Here is a 20,608-nt window from a genome sequence, read left to right as displayed (position 1 = left end):
AATTGCGAGGGCATTGTGATGACGGTTTAATAGATTCAAATGATTCATTTCCTTTATAGAATAATGTCAAATTTCTCATGTTTCTATGTGGTGAAAAGAATCTACAATGCTAACGTGTAACCAAGTAGACTACATTGTGAAATACCAAAATAATTCAAAATGAGTTACTTCTAAACATTGCAACAATAATTAAAAACATGGACACTAATGGCAGATGAAACTGCAGGCAAACCAATAAAAAACAAATGACATTAGACGTACATTGTATTTCAAAATAAAACAGTACTATTGTAGTGATAGAAGATACAATCGGTTTATTGGATGTTTTGCATGATATTCGTAAATTGACAAATGATGCAGGAGCTGAATTACGATTTCAAGTGGCTGGTGAAAAGCTAGCATCTGTGATTAAGGGTAAGCTGCAACATTTAGGTCTAGAAACTGCAGAACTGGTTGTCAAGTTTCATAAGGGCCTGAATTCTTTACAGCAGCTGTTTGTGGCTTGTTAGCAATACATTCTAACGACAAATGGACAATATACAATCCATTTGTTTTGAAAAATATACTAAGAACAAGTCAAACGCATATACAAACATTTTTTTAGGCTATAGAATATCACAGTTTTATCTAAATTTATGTTTATAAATTTGGTATAAAATTATAGTTATAATTTAATTTTAGTATTATACGTTAGTTAATTTATTAATTTAAAAGTAGATATTAAAACAAAAAACACCTAAGTATTGATTTTTTTGTGTTACATAGTATGTTGAATGCAGCAACATTTGAAATTAGATGTTTGTGATATCAAAATATAAAGTCAAAAATTTCTTAAGAATTAGGAACACAAATTACAGATACTGACAATTTAGAATATGAAATAATAACTTCTTGTCTTTTTACTTGCTGAAATATTGCTCAAGTACCGAATCAAACACAATGGCTCCACTCACCTCTTTCAATTTTTGGAAACGGCTTATATACAATAACTTTTATATATGATATGTGAATAATCAATCGAAAGCTCAGAAAATTCCCTTATTAGTTTTTCACAGTCATTTTGACTGCCTGGCATGGCCAGATGGTTAGGACGCTTGACTGGTAATTTGAAGGTCGCGAGTTTCGAACTTGTCATACCAAACATGCTCGCCCTTCCAGCCGTGGAAGCTTTATAAAGCTATGATCATTTCCACTGTTCTTTGGTAAAAGTGTAGTCCAAGAGCTGTCGGTGGGTAGTGATACTTAGCTGTCTTCCTTCTAGTTGTACACTGCTAAATTAGGGACGGCTAACGCAGATAAGCATTGTATAGCTTTGCGCGAAATTCAAAACAAGTAAACAAAGTCAGCCACGTTGAAGTGTCAGTCATGATCTATTTCTTTCAAAAAAAGACTTCAAGAAGATATGTTGAGTTTTTACGCTGTTTGAAATATTACATTTTTCACACTCAGATACTGCTTAGTTACTAAGCTTGATAAATTACAGTGGAATTCTATGGTATCGATAGAATTATTTATGAATTTTGGATGTTTCAAAAGTATATACAGAATATTAAAAAATTATTTCGTTTTGTATCATTTACGTACGAAATTTGAAAAAGCTTAACAACCTACCGCAAACAGCAATCGAGTAGAAAGGTTGACGTAACTGGAACCCACTTGATGTAAAAATGTATTCCATAAACAGCTTGTAGGGGAAGACAGTTCGTTATCACCACCCACCGCCAACTCTCGGGTTACTCTTTTACCAACGAATAGTGGGATTGACCTCACATTATAATTCTCCCACGGCTGAAAGGAGGAGTATATTGGATACGACGGGATTCGAACCCGCGACCCTGAGATTTCAAAACGAACGCCTTAACCCACCTGGCCATGCCGGGCCTGGCTGGTGGGGGTATTAAGCGTTGTTTTTGTGCTTTAACTTAACGTTTTTAATACTCAAACCAGTCGTCTATGCAATACATTAGAACAGTAGATGATATAATTGTTTTCTCTACATATTTATTTACTGTTTTATGTTTTAAGAAAAATAAGTTAAAAATTTATTTGTAAATAGTAACAACGTATATACGTATCATGCATTATATCTGAAATATAATTGTATTTTACAAAATACTATTACTAGTCCACTAAAACACAGTCAATACAGGTCACTTTGTAAATGTCAGTTATATATTATTAGATAGGGTAACATGAGTGCACGTGCGCTGCGTCATTGTAACTTTTGTGATGCTAGCCAGCAAAGACAGAAAGATCAATATAATAAAAATAATATATATATATATATAATGTTATGATAATTAAAATATTTAGACTAAAAATTTGGGTTTGATTTGTTTTGGATTTTGTGCAAAGCTACAAGATGGTTATCTGCGCTAGCCGTCCCTAATTTAGCAGTAAGACAAGAGGGAAGGCAGCTAGTCATGATAACCTACCGTCAACTTTTGGGCTACTCTTTTACCAACGAATAGTGGAATTGAATGTCACGTAATAACGCCCCACGGCTGAAAGGGCGAGAATGTTTGGTGTGATGAGGATTAAGAGTCGAGTGCCTTATCCACCTGGCCATGCCAGACCCCAAAATTTGAGTTTTAGAGTTATAATGTGTTATCATTGTAGAACGTAAAAAGCGTAATTTACACTTATTTTCTCTTTCTTTTTTCTTACAGTAGTCACGAGATCGGTCAAATCTGCCGAACAAGTACAGAGATCCCGATTCGGTTTAGAAAATAACAAATAAAATGATTTTTCGTTTAAAACAGGCATTTGATAATTAAATGATTGCTGTAAAGAGCTCATATGTCTAATTTGAAAATTAACGTTCGCAGAACTTTAAATAATTGTTTTTTACGTCAAAAGTCCATACAGGCTGGTTCAGTTACTTCAAAAAATCCTTTTACAAGAACAATTCTTCTTCTTATATTTGTTAAACTGTGAAACTCACTTTAAAATATTGACCGTCTTACTTCACTTACATTAACTTAACATTTTCTGACTTAAAGTTTACTTGATACTATTTCTTCTGGCAGCTAACACAATAAAAGTTCTGCTTTTTGCTGAGATTTCTGCCGCTGCTTGTTGGAGATACAATGTGTACTATTTTGTAATAAATATAGCCTCTCTTCACCATTTTGTCTGTTAACCTCCTATCACCTTGGTGGATTCCTGCTTCTGTTCAAACATCACTGGTTTCAAGTGTAATGATTATTCTTGAACTTCCTTACTGTTCTGCTGGCTTGATCATCTCGTCCACGTTTCTTGGTGCTCCTTCATTTGGGAACAGTGGCATGTCAGTTGAACATGTGATTATGGATGTTCACGTATTTGTAGATCTGCATGCCCCTCAAAACTATTTTCACACTTATTCATGCCAGTACATCTTGTGAAGTTTCACTGCAGATGTGTCACAAACTAAAATGCATTTCTCCAATTTCAGGTTTAACACCTCTGAACTTCCGATGAAACTTTCTTTGTTAAGTCCACAACACTTCAGCAAGACCATTTTTTGACCTCTCATAGTCCATGGCATCTTTTGACGTCAAACTTGCAAATATTTGCTGGCCTTCTTCTGTGAAAAGTGAGCTAAGACAAACTGATCAGGCACATTTATCTCACTTTTTAAGTTTGGCGAATCTTTCATATCTCTTCGAGAAAGTATCCATATTTTTTTTTGTTCATTAAACCTGGACAGCTGGCCCTGACCGCATTGTCAATCTTTGGTCCTTCATCTTTCTATTGGGCGAGCTATAAAATCTCAATCTGTTTTTAATCTCTATTTCTCTTCTTTCAGTCTTTTTTCCCTCTCGCTCCTACTCTTCTATCTATAACTCTTGTTCTTGTTTAATAAACTTTCATCGTTTGCTATCTTTTAGCCCAAGTCACTCGCCTCTTTCAAGTTACTTACTAAATCTTTTGACATAATTTTATGGTCTGATTATAATTTCTATATTATTTTCGCCACCACTACTGTTGTACGTACACAGGCCTACTTATTTCCATTGTCGTTCACGTCTTATTTCATCTCCGATGGCTGGCTGGCTGTATCACCAAATGTTAAGATTTATATAAGCCTGAATTCTTTACAATTGATATGTACGACTATTTAGCGATAAATTCGAAAAAATAAACTGAAAGCATACAATCCACTTGTTCTAAAGTAAATATTCAAAACAAGTGAAACGTATGTCCAGAAACTGTTCACGACATACGATATTACAACTGTATCTAAAACTAAATATTTCTCCTTTTCTCTTGTTACCACACTATATATATATAATAAGTGATAATTTCACTTATGGTAGCGGCATGGCCACGTGGTTAAGGCACTCGGCTCGTAATCTGAGGGTTGGGGGTTCGAGTCCCGTTACAACAAACATGCTCGGGCGTTATAATGTGACGGTCAATCCCACGATTCGTTGGTAAAAGAGTAGCTCAAGGGTTGGCAGTGGGTGGTGATAACCAGCTGCCTTCCCCCTAGTCTTACACTGCTAAATTAGGAATGTTTAGTGCATATGTAGCTTTGCGTGAAATTGAAAAACAAAACAAGCAAACACTTATGGTGCCCCATTGGTTAGAACAGTTCTATAAAGAGCTTTACAAAATTGAGTTTTATGTCAAAAGTCCACACAGGACTTTAAAATACCACCCTTCACTTTTACTAACATTTTCTGACTTAACTTATTTTTACTAAACTAAGTTGCCTATATATATGTATACGAGACTGTAAAACTTCAAACTACGAGACTCTAAGATGTAATATTACTCACTGTAAGGCAACGAGAAAAAAAAAGTACGAGTAATATGACATCTAGTTACAACAACTGAAATACACACACAATGTGCGACTCTTATAAAATTAGGCAACGAAATTTGTCATAACTATCGCCCTTAAAATAATTACTTTCAACACTTGTTATGAAGGTCAAATAATCGTTAAATATGGCATCACTAATTGTACTAATACTAAACTGCTATTGTATATCTGACACTATTTGCGCAGTGCTATAATTTAAAGGGTGACATCTGTGTCAAACATAAGGATTGGTATGGTAGCACATGCGAAGGAGATAACACTGCATGCAGACTACTTGTGGACTCTGTTTCAAATGCACAGAGTACAATAAAAGATGCTATTGTATTCGTGCAGATAGCCCAAAACGTGCAGAACTGCTTCTTCATGTCAAAAGAACAAGTACAGTAAAGTCTTACAGAAAAAGAAAACAACAACAGTATGCATTTTGTTAAGAGAAATGTAAAAGATGGATGTTTTTGAGAGTAGTAGCCAACACTAGCCTTATCCTTTGAGAGTATGTCAACATAGCAAGATGTACAAACCAGTTATAAGGCTAAGCAATAACTGAACAGAATCACCAAGTCTGATTTCGTGACTGGTCTTTGCATTCTGAATCATTTGACAATTCAACATTCGTCACTAGTCCTTCGAGAAAAAGGAAATAATATGATAACTGCACCAGAGTTAATGGATTCTGTCCTATATGTTATACAATAAATCAAGAACAGCAGTAATACAGAATTTATATTTGTTTTTCGAAGTTAACAATGTGACAGTCAAATTTGGTTTTGAAATACAAAGGCCACATGTAGTTGGCAGATCATAGTTCAGAGCTAATGATGGGAACTATTTTATACCCGCAGTTAATGCAGCGTTGCAGGACCTTAGAACATCAAACATCAGCGAAACGCATTCGGTGTGTACATTCATTTTACAAAGACGGTAAGAAATACTAAAATATATATAATAACTAAAATATACAATTTCTGTTTGGAAAATATAACACTTCAAATTTTCCAATAATATAAGAGTTTTTCTATCGTAAATAACTTAGAAAGATTAATAGAATTACGCAGATGAAATGTAGAGATTTCGATTATAAGTATAAAAATGCAGGCGTAGATAAACAAGTCTATTCAAATGGTAAAGTGTTGGGCGGGATTAATATGTTGGATTCGATAAATATGATGATATCTCAGCAAACAGAAAAAACAGAATGTTATTTTATAGTCTAGCTGCCGGTATCGGAAATTTGAGTTTATAATTTGCGTGAAACTGAAGACGTTGTGTTGCGGGTGTCATAAACTGTAATGTGACCCAAACCACAAAATGACGTATCAGTGTGATACACAATGATTGATATTTAGCATTTTTTAAAATATTTACTTTCAAATAAAGAAATTAACTAACGTATAATGCTAGAAGTTGAATTGAAATCTTCAACTTGATACCAGTGTATTTGACATACATTCATAAAATAATAGTTCAATAAAATTGTGTATGTAAGTTTACAAACGTGAATGACATGCACTCTAATCTCTAGCTAGCCGTATTCCTTTTGGTCTGTTAGTTTGAATGTCCTTTAATTAATTTGGGCATTTTGAATATCCACTATCGGCTTGCCAGGTCACCCATAGCCCCATCAGCAAGCAGCGTTTCTCGGTGACCGTGACCTGGTCCGGCCTTAGCGATAGTATGGGATAAACCCACACATTATGTCACTAGAGCCTAGTGATCCCTTACTTTGGTCTGCTTCATTCTCCCACGAAAGGATGAGGGGTTGGATGTTGAAATATAGTTCTTTAGTGGATTAAAAAATAAAATATAACTAAACTATAAATGTAGCATTAATATAATTCTACATAGTCGTGGAATTTAAATATTCTAACGATACTTTATTATTACCGCTGTATATTCTTTTAAATTAAAATTATAATATACAATGGTAATAATAAAGTATCGTTTTCTCTTGGTAGATTGTTGTTTCTTGTTAAGCTACACAAAAGACTGTCGGTGTTCTTCTGATGACAAGTATCAAAACCCGCTGTGCTATGGGTAGGACATTCTTTGAACTCAGCAGATAGCTCTATGTGATATAAAAAACACGATGTAATAGTGAAATAAAAACTGAACGTACCTGCATTAGCCGAAAATGTGGTAAATTCGGCTTATTTTATTGACTGTTAATACGGTTTACTACAATGATTAATTAGATATTGGAGAAGCATTAGAAACAGGGAAACAACAATAACAAAAGTATTGTTCTGTTCCAGTTTGTTTACACAAATTAGTTTTTGGAAATCGAAATGTTTGTGGCGCTGCAGGTGAATGTTCTGAATTGTATTTAGCTGCTTACATGTAGGTAATAACGGTATATAAACATTTTTAATGTTGACTTTCGGCTTTTCCTGTTAATGGCAGGATAAGCACCGCCATAGAAACAAGTACAGCTATCAATCGAGGCTTGTGTTATTTTTGCAATAAATTACTGCGCACCTTTAACGATACGATGTTTCTAGTTCAGTTAACAATACTGTTTTATTATTTTGTTTTTGATTTTCACACAAAGCTACACAAGGGCTCTCTGTGCTAGCCGTCACTAATTTAGGAGTGTAAGACTAAAGGAAGGCAGCTAATAAGCACCACCCACCGCCAACTCTTGAGCTACTTTTTACAAACGAATAGTGGGATTGACCGTTACGTTATAACGCCCTCACGGGTGAAAGGATGAGCATTATTGATGTTGCAGTGATTCGATCTTGTGAACCTCAGATTTTGTGTTAAGCTCCCTAACCACCCGGCCATGCCGGACCTTTACCAATATTGCTACTTATAGAGAAAATAAAGAAATACCAGAGGTAACTAGGTGGATTACGTATTTTGAATATTATTCACACCAATTTGTAAAACGTCGAAACTATATGGGCGAAAGCTCTAGTAGAACATGTTGGTTGGGGCTTTTTCCAAAGACAAGCAATTATTAAGTATGAGAAAAGAAAGATGAGCACTTTCGCAAGATAACCTTCCTTCTTTAGATAACCTTCCTTCTTTAGATAACCTTCCTTCTTTATAAGATAACCTTCCTTCTTTAGATAACCTTCCTTCTTTAGATAACCTTCCTTCTTTAGATAACCTTCCTTCTTTAGATAACCTTCCTTCTTTAGATAACCTTCCTTCTTTATAAGATAACCTTCCTTCTTTATAAGATAACCTTCCTTCTTTAGATAACCTTCCTTCTTTAGATAACCTTCCTTCTTTAGATAACCTTCCTTCTTTATAAGTGTCTAATATTATCCAACAGAGAATATTATTTCTTCAGCCTTATCACAATATGGAAATGAATCAACAGACAATTTTTATATTACGTAAGATTTTTTCCAAACATATTCGTCTCCTACGTGCAAAGTGTGTAACTTATTATTTCATTTAGTTTCGTTAATTGGTACAAGCTTTAAGTATCTTTAAACATAGAAAAATAATGAGACATTTGCCCCTTAAGTTTTATTTCTGAGATACAATCCATGTCGTTAAAATACAAATTAGAAAATAAATGTCAGATTAGTTAGTATAATGCTTAACAACACTATATAACACCACTCCAGTGAATGATTATCTATGTATTTATTAAAAAGGAACATAAAAATCGACTGTCTTTTTAAATCTACGATAACAAGTCTAAGGAAAATTTTAGAAACTGTTATATTTTCGTTTCGCAAATTTGTTCATTCTGTTTTATTTTGAAAAACCTTTATTTTTAAGGCTCATGATGTAACATTTTGCTCTCTCTTCACAGCATACCTGAAAGAAAAATAAAATATTACTCTCCAAGATGTATCAGTACTTAAATATTCCCAAAATGACAAAGTGTTTAAAATATCTAAAGCCTAATATAATGTTTTTTGTTGTTTTATCAAATGATTAGGTTCATAGTCGTTGTCATTTTCTTTCCTTATTTATACAGGACATACTTCTAGTTAATTATATATAGTTAAATACACTGCCTTTGTCATGAACTGCGTGTGTGTGAAGGTTACAGAAATGATATATTCGACTTAGGTAGAATTAACTTATTGATGGTTGAAGTTAAACACCATTGGATATTTTACCTAGGAAAATAATTTAAGTAATGTACAAATTGTCCTTTTTTGCTCCATCGGGGAGGAATTAGACAATGAAACACTTTATTATTTTGTTCTAATAGCAATAAACTAATTTATTATTTGATTCTCTATGGACTTTAATCAGTAAATTTATTAAAATAATTTAACATAATAAATATTTACATATTTAACACTGTTAATACTTAAAAATATGATAATGTTAAGATATTTCTAACGATAACAGTATTTTAAGAAAAAGGCAGTTCCCAGTTTTCAATCGTCGTACAAATCAAGAAGATCCTGGTTTTACTTACCACGAATATTTATTTTAAATGCAAAAGAAATTTGTCAAACATATTTTACGCTAGCGAGTTGCAAACAGTACAAATATATCTTTAAAGTTTGTAATGGATTTACTGTTATACGTTTATTTTAACACCTACACTTGTTTCCGTATAGTTTTATTTTCGGCGAATGATGAAAATTCTTGACTGTGTATTATGTAAATTCCCGCATGTTCTCGAAATATGTAGAAAATTCTTGAGAGTAAGAATCAACAACACTGTTGAAAATTCAAGAAATTCAGAAGAAGAAGAGAGACAGAAGAAAAATATTATTGGACAGTTAAAGTCAGTACGCTCTAGGCATAGGAAGCTATAATTGTGATTAACACCTATTAACTGGAAATCTGAAGAATTTGACCAGGAACGTTTATATATATATATTTCGAACACTGCAAACCGTTCAACTTCGGTAAATTACTTCTGACGTTATTATTTCTACCAGGACTCACACTCTTACAATTACAAACAAACCAAGCTAGCTAGCTTAAGAGAGGCGTTACAATCTCATCTCAGATTAACTTTGTTCGTCGTGGACCTGAATTGTCGAAAAAATATTCAGTTGTTGACCGAATGTTAGACTCAGTGTTGTCTGTAAGTTTGTAAATAGTTATTAGTAATAACCAGTATTATATACATATATATATATTTTGTTTACTCATTAAAATATATTTGTGTTAAGAAAGAAAGTTGTGTGTGGAGCAATCTTATTGGAAAATATGATAAATTTAATTAACTTCTACATTAAAATTAATATTTCTGGTTATATGAAATAGTAGTACGTTAACATACGTAAAATAATGAATTGGAGATTCGTTCGAAATAAATTATAATACGTTACAAGTTATCTTAAGATGTGATCTTGCTCCATCAGGTATATTGACACTACATAAATCCATCAATGTGCTTTCGCTGAATTACTTTGCAAATCAAACCTACGTAGTCGGTTTTTTAAAATAACAACAGTTCCACTTGCGCTCTTCCTTCGCCAGTGATTCACCATCCTCTAGCTTCTCTGGTAATTCCCGGTTGGCTGTTTCAGGTAAAAATACCATTAAAATCGCAGCAAAACCAGACAGAGAACCGAAGACTGTTAAAGGGAGGTAATGTGCGAATATCCCCTGAAAAATAAAACAGACGATGTTAAAACTTTGTTTAAAAAGTTGCATATTTGTTATTCTTAAAAAAAAAAACATGTTGGTTTTTGGATTATTTTTATATAAGCAATACTTCATTCCTTACATCAAAGTTTTATAGTAATCTTGTATAATGATAAATGGTCACTTTACTAGCAGTGTTCTAGAGCAGCGGCTCTCAATAGATAGCTCGAAGAAATATCCCACGAACAAAAAAAAGAGAGAGAGAGAAAGAGTGGATCGCACACAATATAACCATTGTTTTAGAGATCTACACATACAACGTACCAACAACACGACTTGGGGGCTTATAAAGTTGCCAATGGAACCCATAGCTTGACGAACCGCAAGAGCCTGAGTTCGGACCACGGTGGGAAAAACTTCAGCTGCATACAGGTAGTTGATATTATATCCAACGGTGACTGCAAGTCTTCCAGCCATTAAAGTCACCAAACGAGTTGCAAAATAACCTAAAAAATGTTCTGAAGTTCAAATATTGTTGAATATATTTGTAGTGGTCAATAATTTATAAAAATATATGACTCTGATAATAAAAGTTATCAACTCTTCGCACATGATGTTTACTGCTGTTTCCATAGGCTAAATTATCCATCAAATAAAACCACTTTCTCGTTATATATCTGTAGATCTGTGTCATAATTAGAAGGCTTCCACGCTTTTGCAATAAAGAAAATACTATAATATTTATTTTTTGTGGGAGGGGGTCGGTACATGGCCCACCCTGTTTGTGAAAACGGAATACTTTAAATACTCCACAAATAACTTTTCACTGCGTATATACTGTAGTTATTTATTTTTATGTTACTTTTCGTTATCGAATTTTGCATTAATCAATTTTATTCATCTCTATTATTGACAATATCATGAAATAATATTATGTAAATTTTGGTCAACTACCAAAACAATAGGCCTGATATGGTCAGGTGGTTAAGACACTGAACTCGTAATTTGAGGGTCGCGGGTTCGAATTTCCGTAACACCAAACATGCTTGCCTTTCAGCCGTGGGGGCGTTATAATTTTACGGTCAATCCCACTATTCATTGGTAAAAGTTGGCGGTGGGTGGTGATGACTGGTTGCCTTCCCTTTAGTCTTACGCTGCTAAATTAGGGACGGCTAGAGCAGATAGCCCTTGTGTAGCTTTGTGCGAAACTCAAAACTCAACAAAGAAAAACAATAGCTTTGCCCAAAATATTTTATTTTATTGGAGGATGACAATAGAATTTCAATTAACGTTCTCGTGATATAGATGAATTACTTGTATAAATGGCTTTATTAAATAAAAATCTCTTCAGTAAAAAAAAATCTTATACTTGTAATATCGTGTTACTCACCATCGGGTATAAATCCTGTAGTTACGTAAGTGACGAATGCGATGCTACAACTAACCACCACGCTGATTCTCCGGCCAAATCTGTCAGCCAGTCGATCTGCTATCAGGTTGGCTATTATGTCTAATGCAGAATTAATGGTGATCATAAGGAAAGGGTTTTTCGAAACAGTAGCAGCGTAGATGTAGCCACCAGTGAAACATACACATGTGAAGAACCTAACATAGAAGAAACAAAGAATGAACTGAACACTATATTATATACTATTCAAGTATGTCTTAAAGCTTAAGACATATTTTCTTCACAATTAATCACGTATGAAGTAATGCCTAATTAGGATGTAACTGATAGTTTTCTAATATTGCAACAAACGGGGTATTTAATCCTTCAGTTTTGGTGTGTACAGTGACGTAAGCATGCACCACATTGTGGGTGAGGAAGGCCAAAAAGTGACGAGAAGGGCCTGACAAACTTCAAAATTACTGACGTGGGAATAAACGTAGGAGGCTAAGCTCTATTTCTTATATGATTACAAGGAACATTAACGATAATAAGTTGAAACGCATCTTTACAACAGAATATAAATTAAACAGGGTATTCAGTTTTAAAGACAAAGAACATCTACTGAATACCTATAGTGATAAATTAGTTTACGGGTCCAGGATGCAACCAGAAATGTATTGAATCAACCACTAGAAGGTTCTGTGTATCTCAAGACGGATGGTATGGGTATTAAAACTTCTATTAAAATAAAGCAGCAAACAACTTTTAGACCTCCTTAGGTCACCTTCAGGTTCGAAACGTTGTTGTCTACTTTATTTTAATAAAAGTTTTAATTCTTATACCAGCCGTCTTGAAATAGATTTTTATTTTAAGTGTGTTTCTCGTCATCACGAATTACTTCACAGACTAAATGACCTTGTTCTCGGGGCGTTTGTTACAATACACTTTGTCGAATGTTTGTCGTCTTGCTTATCTTCAACTTCACTACCAGCCTTGATCTTCTCTGTGCCTCCTTGACCTCCATACATTACTCAACTCTTCATACCCATCAAATTAGTGGATATGATTTGTTTTCGTAACATTATTAATTCCATGAAGTCCACAAAGAACAAATCTCCAGCGGGAGAAAGGGGTATATCAATATCCTTGAAAAATGTGACGTTGTGTCTGTCTCCAGCTTCCATACCCGGGAAAAATTCCATATTAAAATGCTAGAACCTTTTAACACGAAGCAAAGTAAAGCAACTCTTAATCAGAAAGTTAAAACTGTCACTAAATCTTCAATAGTAAAAAAAATGTGAAGAAAGGTTCAGGATATGAACTTCGATTGCTGAATATGAAAATACACTAAAAATCTGTCATTTGTTACCTATCTGATGCTTGAGTATAGATAAAAATTATTTAATCGCGTATGATATTCAAATCCCATCTTATAAACTAGTTTTCAAACATAACTAGAAAAAAGATTTAAAAAATCGTTCGAGGGCATCAAATTTCTCTGAAGTTAAACACAAAGCTACACAATGGACTATCTGTGCTTTGCCCACCACGGGTATCGAAATAAAATTTCTAGCGTTATAAGTCAGCAGATATGCCGCTGTGCTCCTGAGGGCGAGCTATCAAGCCAAATAAAAAAACAACAACAACAAGAATGACTCATCAAAGAGAGTGTTTTTATACAGTATGCAAAATCCTAACTTTGCCAAGTATTATACCAATATTTTTTCTAAGGCACACACTAAACGCTAAATGATTACGAAGGTCTAAGTATGGTCGTTAAAACTTGTTTTTCGATAACAAGCGACATTAAGGAAGGGCAGTGTAAGTCTTAAGATTTTGTCGTTAACTTTTCTGTCTGGTTGTTTATTTTTACAACAAAGCCACTATGAGATATCCGCTGTGTTCATCTTGGAAAATGTTTCGAAATTCAGCTTCGTAAACCCAACACTGTTAACCTGGGTAACATCAAAAAAGAAAACTCACCATGTTAGATTTGTTAATACACATACTCTTCTCAAATTCTTCCATCGCAGTAAGTCGCACACTGTTCGTTTACTATCGTCTTCAGTTTCTGTAACAAACTGAACAAAGTTTAAATTTTACACAGCGATTGTTGAATTATTTATTTCAGTCAGTAACAGATTAAACTGCATGTGTTCTTTATATTTCAGTTAGTGATTAGTTCGTCTGTTTTTTAATTTGCTCGCTCTCCTTGTTGGTGTTTGGGTAATTCATTGGACCTCTTCCTCCTTTTGTTTCCTCGGCATTCAGTTTGCTTGCTTTTTGAATTTCGCGCAAAGCTACATGAGGGCTATCTGCGCTAGCCGTCCCTAATTTAACAGTGTAAGACTAGAGGGAAGGCAACTAGTCATCACCACCCACAGCCAACTCTTGGGCTGCTCTTTTACTAAGAATTAGTGGGATTGACCGTCACATCTGACGGCTGAAAGGGCGACCATGTTTGGTGTGACAAGAATTCGAACCCACGCTCCTCAGATTAATAGACGAGCATTCTAACCATCTGGCTATGCCCACAACGTATGTGAATGAACAGTTTTGTTTAGACCTAGTAATTCTTATAATTATTCGTCGGGAGGATGACAAAAATGTTTGGCCAAGTAGTTAGGGCGATCGACTCGTAATCCGAGGATCGCGGATTCGAATCTCATTCAAACCAAACATTCTCGTCCTTTCAGATACCTTCTAATTCTACAGTCTTCTTTAAAAATATCTATACATTATATGCATAAAAGTGATTTCTTATAATCAAAAGACTTTTCACATTTCCGTTTAACCAATTCAAATATTGACATATCGTTCACGAAGTGAAACTCTTTCAAGGTTTTGTAATAAAGAAACTATACATGAAAATAAAAACACATTGATTGACCAATTTATTACGACCTACACTTAATAACTAAGTAAACCACATATCTCTTTGATAAGTCTGTCCGAATTTCGTGTTACACATTCCACAAGATGTTGGAAGTTGTCTTGTTTAATTGCAATTTATTAAATTTCGTCGAGGATTACAGTATTATCTTGTTTACATATATTAGTAGAAAATTACGATGACGAACACGACTTTGAATTTTATCATATTTAAATCCAATAATTGTTTAAGCCAAGGACGATGAACTAAGTTACTGTCATACCACTGGAGCCAATTTCAGAAAGTAAGAGCGTGACAAATTGTTGTATTACATTATTGGATTTGGAAGACCCTTTATCAGGGGTGAGAGTAGATTACAGAAAAAAAGGGGAGGATAACGGTGCAGCAGAAATCCTCTCGGGGATTCTGGGGGAACTTCATCTGAAAGAAAGAAAAGAATACATTTATGAAATTCGTTGGTACATATGTGGCAGCGGTATAACTCGCAATTAGAATCTATTTAGCGAAGCATGTCTTACAGCACGCTTTCCCCAACTTGTCGTATAAATGACGAGCCAAATACCTAGGCATTCAGTGTTATCACAAGAAATGTCTAGAGCAGTTACTGTAAATAAGAGTGTGCATAATAACTAGGCTTTTTAATACATCTGAATGGTGAAAACACTTGGGTACTTTGCTCTTCAAGAACCGATTTAACAGCTTTAATGATGAAGATCTGTATTGCTTCGAGCAAACAAAATACAAACACCCGAGCTTGTGTAAAGATTAAGTAGTTTGTCATACATCTTCCACATGTACAGTGAAGAAACAACATTCTTTCTCAATACAGAATATGATTCAGGTAGCTATGTGCCTCAGTGGAAGAGTGCTTGTTTTATTGGGCTTTGGGATGTACTTATTGTTATAGGACACTTACTACAATGAGTGTATTGACTAGTAAAATGTCATAAACTATTGTGATAGTTTGCCTAATGATACTTATGGTAATAAAGGATAGGAAATGCATTTTATTGAAGAATATTATAGTTAGCCTTTCTGGTCTGACTGTATGTCGATATATATTACTAGTAATGGAGAGTAAGACAATTAATCCTGGCTGAAATAATTTTAATTTGGCTGAATTGTTGGTCATTCTTTATTTGTGAAGTTGAAAAAGCAAGTTGAGTTTATTGGATCCTAGACATTACAGTATGGGAACATAGCTGTTGGAAGTATACCATTTTGGTTACAATGGTGATGGGCAAACAACGTGGAGGCAGTTTGTCTAACACTATGGTATATGATGACATGTTATGTTGATATATGTGTATATGGTAATGTAGGTGTATGAATAAATGAGTATGTGTGTGTTATATATGTATATGGATATTAACTGTACAAGGTTTATGCCTGCTTTTAAGACATGGACAAATCAGTTACAGAGACAAAACTATCAGGTAACACACTTACGACAGAAAGTGTTCGTACACATGCGTCCCGAGTGCTTTTTTGCTCATAACTTAAAAGGTATCACGAGTAGGCTAATAGAAGTACAATATATTATAAATATTATACTAACACAAATCTACATAAATGTTTATGTAAATTAAACGCCAACTAAACTGTTTATAAACAAATAACCAAAAATAGGAGGAGCAGAAAGTGTTCGTACAGTTCAGAACGTGTGAAAAAACTGATACTTCCGTAAAAATTTTGTTAGTTTGGCGAATAAACTACATTATACCATTTCAGAACTAGACACTGGGTTCATAATTATTGAAATTTAGCCAGCAAAAAATGTACTTCCGGCAATTTAGCGCCGTCTCCGTCATTATCTGCTTCGTCATCATGGCGAACAGGAAACAACTGTCCAGTGATTTAAAAAACCGAATTATAGTAAAATAAAAGTCTCGTGTGTCTTTTTCCGGCATTGCTACACAACTTAATACCGAAATTTACTGTTCAAAGCATAATTGCAAAGTTTAAGCTTAGAGGATCAACTGATAACCTCTCTCGTTCCGGACGCCCCACCAAAATTCCAGAGAGAACCAAGAGGAAGGTTCTCAGAGAAATTAGTAGGAACCCTCGTTTAACACGTAATGACATACACAAAATGGTAAGGGAAACTGGGGTTGAAGTAAGCACCTCTGTAGTTGCGAACATGTTAAGCTGTTCTGGGTTCAAAGCATGCCGTCCTCGTAAAACTCTGTATTTTAAGCCTCTTCATTTAGAAGCACGATTGAGGTATGCAAGAAAGCATGTAGATAAACTCTTTACCTATTGGAAGAGTATTCTTTGGTCAGACGAGACTAAAATCGAGCTTTTCGACCACAATAATGTTCGCAATATTTTCAGTAAGAAGGGGGGAATAAAATCTTCCAAAGAACACTGTCCCTACAGTTAAACAAGGAGGTGGCTCGATCATGCTATGGGATTCCTTCAGCTCTTCTGGTGTAGGCAGCCTTCACCGTGTCAACGGAATCATGAAAAAAGAAGAGTACGTTGATATATTAGGCACTTACATCAAGAATGATGCTCAGAACTTGCGACTTGGGCGTCGTTGGATCTTCCAGCACGACAATGACCCTAAGCACATAATAAAATATGTGCAAACCTGGTTGCAGAGGAACCATATAAGCGTTCTGGAGTGGCCATCGCAGTCACCCGATCTCAACCCAATTGAAAACGTTTGGCATGAGTTGAAGATCAGGGTTCATCAGCGTCATCCGAAAAACTTGCAAGAGTTGGAGGCCTTCTGTAAAGAAGAATGGAAGAAAATACCACTCGAGTACTGTCAAACGATCATAGAGAGCTATGAGGAGAGGTTGTGCCAAGTAATTCACCTGAAAGGCTACACAACTGACCATTAAAGTAGACGCACGAACACTTTCTGCCCCTCCTATGTTTGGTTATTTGTTTATAACAGTTTATTTGTCGTTCTGGGCCCGGCATAGCCAAGCGTGTTAAGGCGTGTGACTCGTAATCTGAGGGTCACGGGTTCGCATCTCCGTCACACCAAATATGCTCGCTCTTTTAGCCGTGGGGGCGTTATAATGTGCGGCCAATCCCACTATTCGTTGGTAAAAGAGTAGCCCAAGAGTTGGCGGTGGGTGGTGGTGACTAGCTGCTTTCCCTCTAGTCTTACACTACTAAATTAGGGACGGCTAGCACAGATAGCCCTTGTGTAGCTTCGTGCGAAATTCAAAACAAACAAACAAATAAACGTTGTTGTTTTATCGCAATTTTTATATAACTAAATATTTCAAAGTTGGATTTATTCAATAAAACACTTATTTAAAAGTATATTTAAAAATTAAAAATAACTTTTTGGGTGGGTTGGTTTCAGTGTTCTTTGAATAGACACATCTCTATTTGTGAAAAGTGAACATACTGAATAATTCACATACTTCTAAATCACAAATTGACATAGTTTTGAAACAAGTGTCATAAATTAACATTTTTTAACTTCAACAGAAATGCCATGATATTGGGTGGAAGGTCTCTTAGGTACTATCCATAGAAGGTGCAGTTTGGTTGGCATATTATAACATAATTAGAACATTGAACCTACATCCTGTTATGTAATGCCCTCTGTCTTAGCTTTGGAACATCATGAACTGATAATATAATAAACACATGATAATAATCTTTTCTTGCTGCTTGTCAGCTGTGTAAATGAAAATTGTGACAAACAAAAGTATGATTTTGATGATTCAAGTGAAGAAAAACATTAGTGTTGTACTAGGGGATCTAAAGAAGCAATGTTTTTAAATAAGTTCTGCAAGAAATGCAAGCCACATTGTTTTTTTGTAAAACTTGCTTTATAACATAGTACTTCATTTAAACATGATATATTAGTACGGTAATAAATGAAATTTGTTTTTGTACAGGAAACTTGTAGAGAATGATTGAAATTTTTATGAAGTTTCTTGTTATTTATTAAACAAAGACAATGTATTTATAAATAATTTTATATTTTTATTTAGAGTAGTTTGGTTTGGTTGGTTTTGAATTTCATGTAAAGCTACACGAGGTTATATGCACTAGCCATCTCTGATTTATCAGCAAAAGGCTACTCTTTTACAAACAAATAGTAGGATTAACCATCACACTACAATGGCTGAAAGGGTGAGCATATTTAGTGGGATAGCAATCCAAACCCACAACCTTAAGATTAAGAGTTGAACACCCTATGATAAAGGTATAGGGTGATGATTTTGTATGGTAATTGCAAATTAGGCTAGTCATTCTTTCTTCCATTATGCCTTACTGTTTGCACTGTTACATTTACTGCATTCATGTAATAAACTGTTTGGAAGATATTAGGTAATAAACTGATAATTTCTGTAAAAAAAGAACATTACAAAATTATAACACACATACTACACTTATGAGTTAATTCTACTTTTAGCCAGAAAAGCACTCTCATATTGATGTACAAGAAAAAAAAGACTAATGTGAGGTAATAATCTTAGGATAGTTACAAACAACATAATGCTGCTAAGTCATGTAATATAATTGAAATTAATATACATATACAAAAGGTATATGAAATATACCAAACCCTGTATAACATGTATGGGTTTTCATACATATTTACACGAATGCAATGTTTATGTATGCAGTTACACAAAGTATACTTGGAAATTAAAACTTTAACAATTTAAAATAATAAAACATATTAGAAGAAGAGTGATCATTACATGAAGAATGAGCTATATTTAAATAATGGAAAAAAACACTGTACAAGGTATTTATAAAAACTATATACACACTTTAGAAGTATATTGAAAATTGTGCACAGTGTGACCCAAGTACCAAGTAATATTCAGGGAAAATGTTAAAATAAGATATATATAAAATACACTGAAAACTTTGTATAGTATTACCAAATCATTAGTAAGATGTTCAAAAACATATAAATAAAATACAATGAAAACTAGTGAAATATTAATCAAAAGTTGGATCTATGCAAAAAATAAAAAAATACCAACAAATACAATATGATTGTGAAATACTAAAGTATTCAAACAAAAAAAAGGAGAGAAAAACACATACTTTTTTTTGTGTCTAAACAAGAAACACTTAATTAATAGTGATCAGTGGTGATATAAAAAAAAAAAACTAAAACAAATTGGACTTATGTGCACCAAACTACTGTTGAAGGGATTTTGGCCATCAGTAAATGAAAGCAAAAACAGACAGACTGAGAATTAATTTTTATAATAAACACATTAAAATCTGGTGTCTAATTTTATTTTACATTTGATGTAACACGTACCAAAGATAGAAAAGAAATTAGCCCTCAGGTTTTGATTGTGTATAGTAAAAAGAAGTCAATTTTCCTAAAGGGTTACAAAAGTATTTACTCTCTAAAGTGCCTTAGACACAGGCAGACTTTATTCTGAGTACAAAAGACACGACTATTATTATTTTAAAGGCATAACATGTACCTCTTCCTTTAACCAACAGGTTCTGGATAGTGCCCTCCAGATGTAAAACAAAAATTAAGGCACTGCTTTACTTAAATTTAGCAGTTGCATAAGAGCATCTACCAATTCACTGTGGAATGCCTTCTGTCCATAACTGTTTATAAATAATAAAATAATTAATAGAGACAAGCTTAAAGGAAGCTTCTTATAGAACTTCACAGTTCTTCATTGAATGGCATAATACGTGATGATGAGAAACTCACATGAAGTAAAAATGTATTCTCAAGACAGCTGGTTTGGGTATTAATACTTTAATTAAATTAAAGTACAGAACAACGTTTCAATAGTTTTAGGTCATCCTGCAGTTAACAAAAGGTTAACCTGAAGATGACCTATGAAGGTCAAAATGTTGTTCTGTAATTTATTTTAAATACAAAAAGTTGTGTCTTTGGTGTTATATACGAGGTCTGTTCAAAAAATATGCGGACAGACGTCATAAAACAAAATGTACTTTATTTAGAAGTTACAGGTTTGGAACCCCTTCAAAGTACTCTCCTCCCCAACGCACACACTTATCCCAA

General features: G+C 34.1%; 1 protein-coding gene across 4 annotated transcripts in view; it reads right to left on the bottom strand.

Moving 5' to 3' along the window:
- Positions 1-8,278: 8,278 nt before the first annotated feature.
- Positions 8,279-20,608, bottom strand: part of LOC143255308 (organic cation/carnitine transporter 2-like) — a 51,221-nt gene continuing 38,891 nt past the window's right edge. For 3 of the 4 annotated variants that reach the window (XM_076510764.1, XM_076510766.1, XM_076510767.1), the window contains 5 exons: positions 13,707-13,804; positions 11,724-11,938; positions 10,658-10,839; positions 10,173-10,354; positions 8,279-8,590 (listed from right to left, as the gene is read on the bottom strand). In XM_076510764.1, the coding sequence (XP_076366879.1) occupies positions 8,554-8,590; positions 10,173-10,354; positions 10,658-10,839; positions 11,724-11,938; positions 13,707-13,804 (714 nt within the window). In that variant the 3' untranslated portion in view covers positions 8,279-8,553. Of the gene's footprint in view, positions 8,591-10,154; positions 10,355-10,657; positions 10,840-11,723; positions 11,939-13,706; positions 13,805-20,608 lie in introns of all 4 variants that reach the window. The other variant, XM_076510765.1, reaches the window with a different exon arrangement.

The sequence above is a fragment of the Tachypleus tridentatus genome, chromosome 7 (assembly GCF_004210375.1).
Source record: "Tachypleus tridentatus isolate NWPU-2018 chromosome 7, ASM421037v1, whole genome shotgun sequence".
Classification (NCBI taxonomy): domain Eukaryota; kingdom Metazoa; phylum Arthropoda; class Merostomata; order Xiphosura; family Limulidae; genus Tachypleus; species Tachypleus tridentatus.
This window is presented reverse-complemented; position numbering and strand designations above follow the sequence as displayed.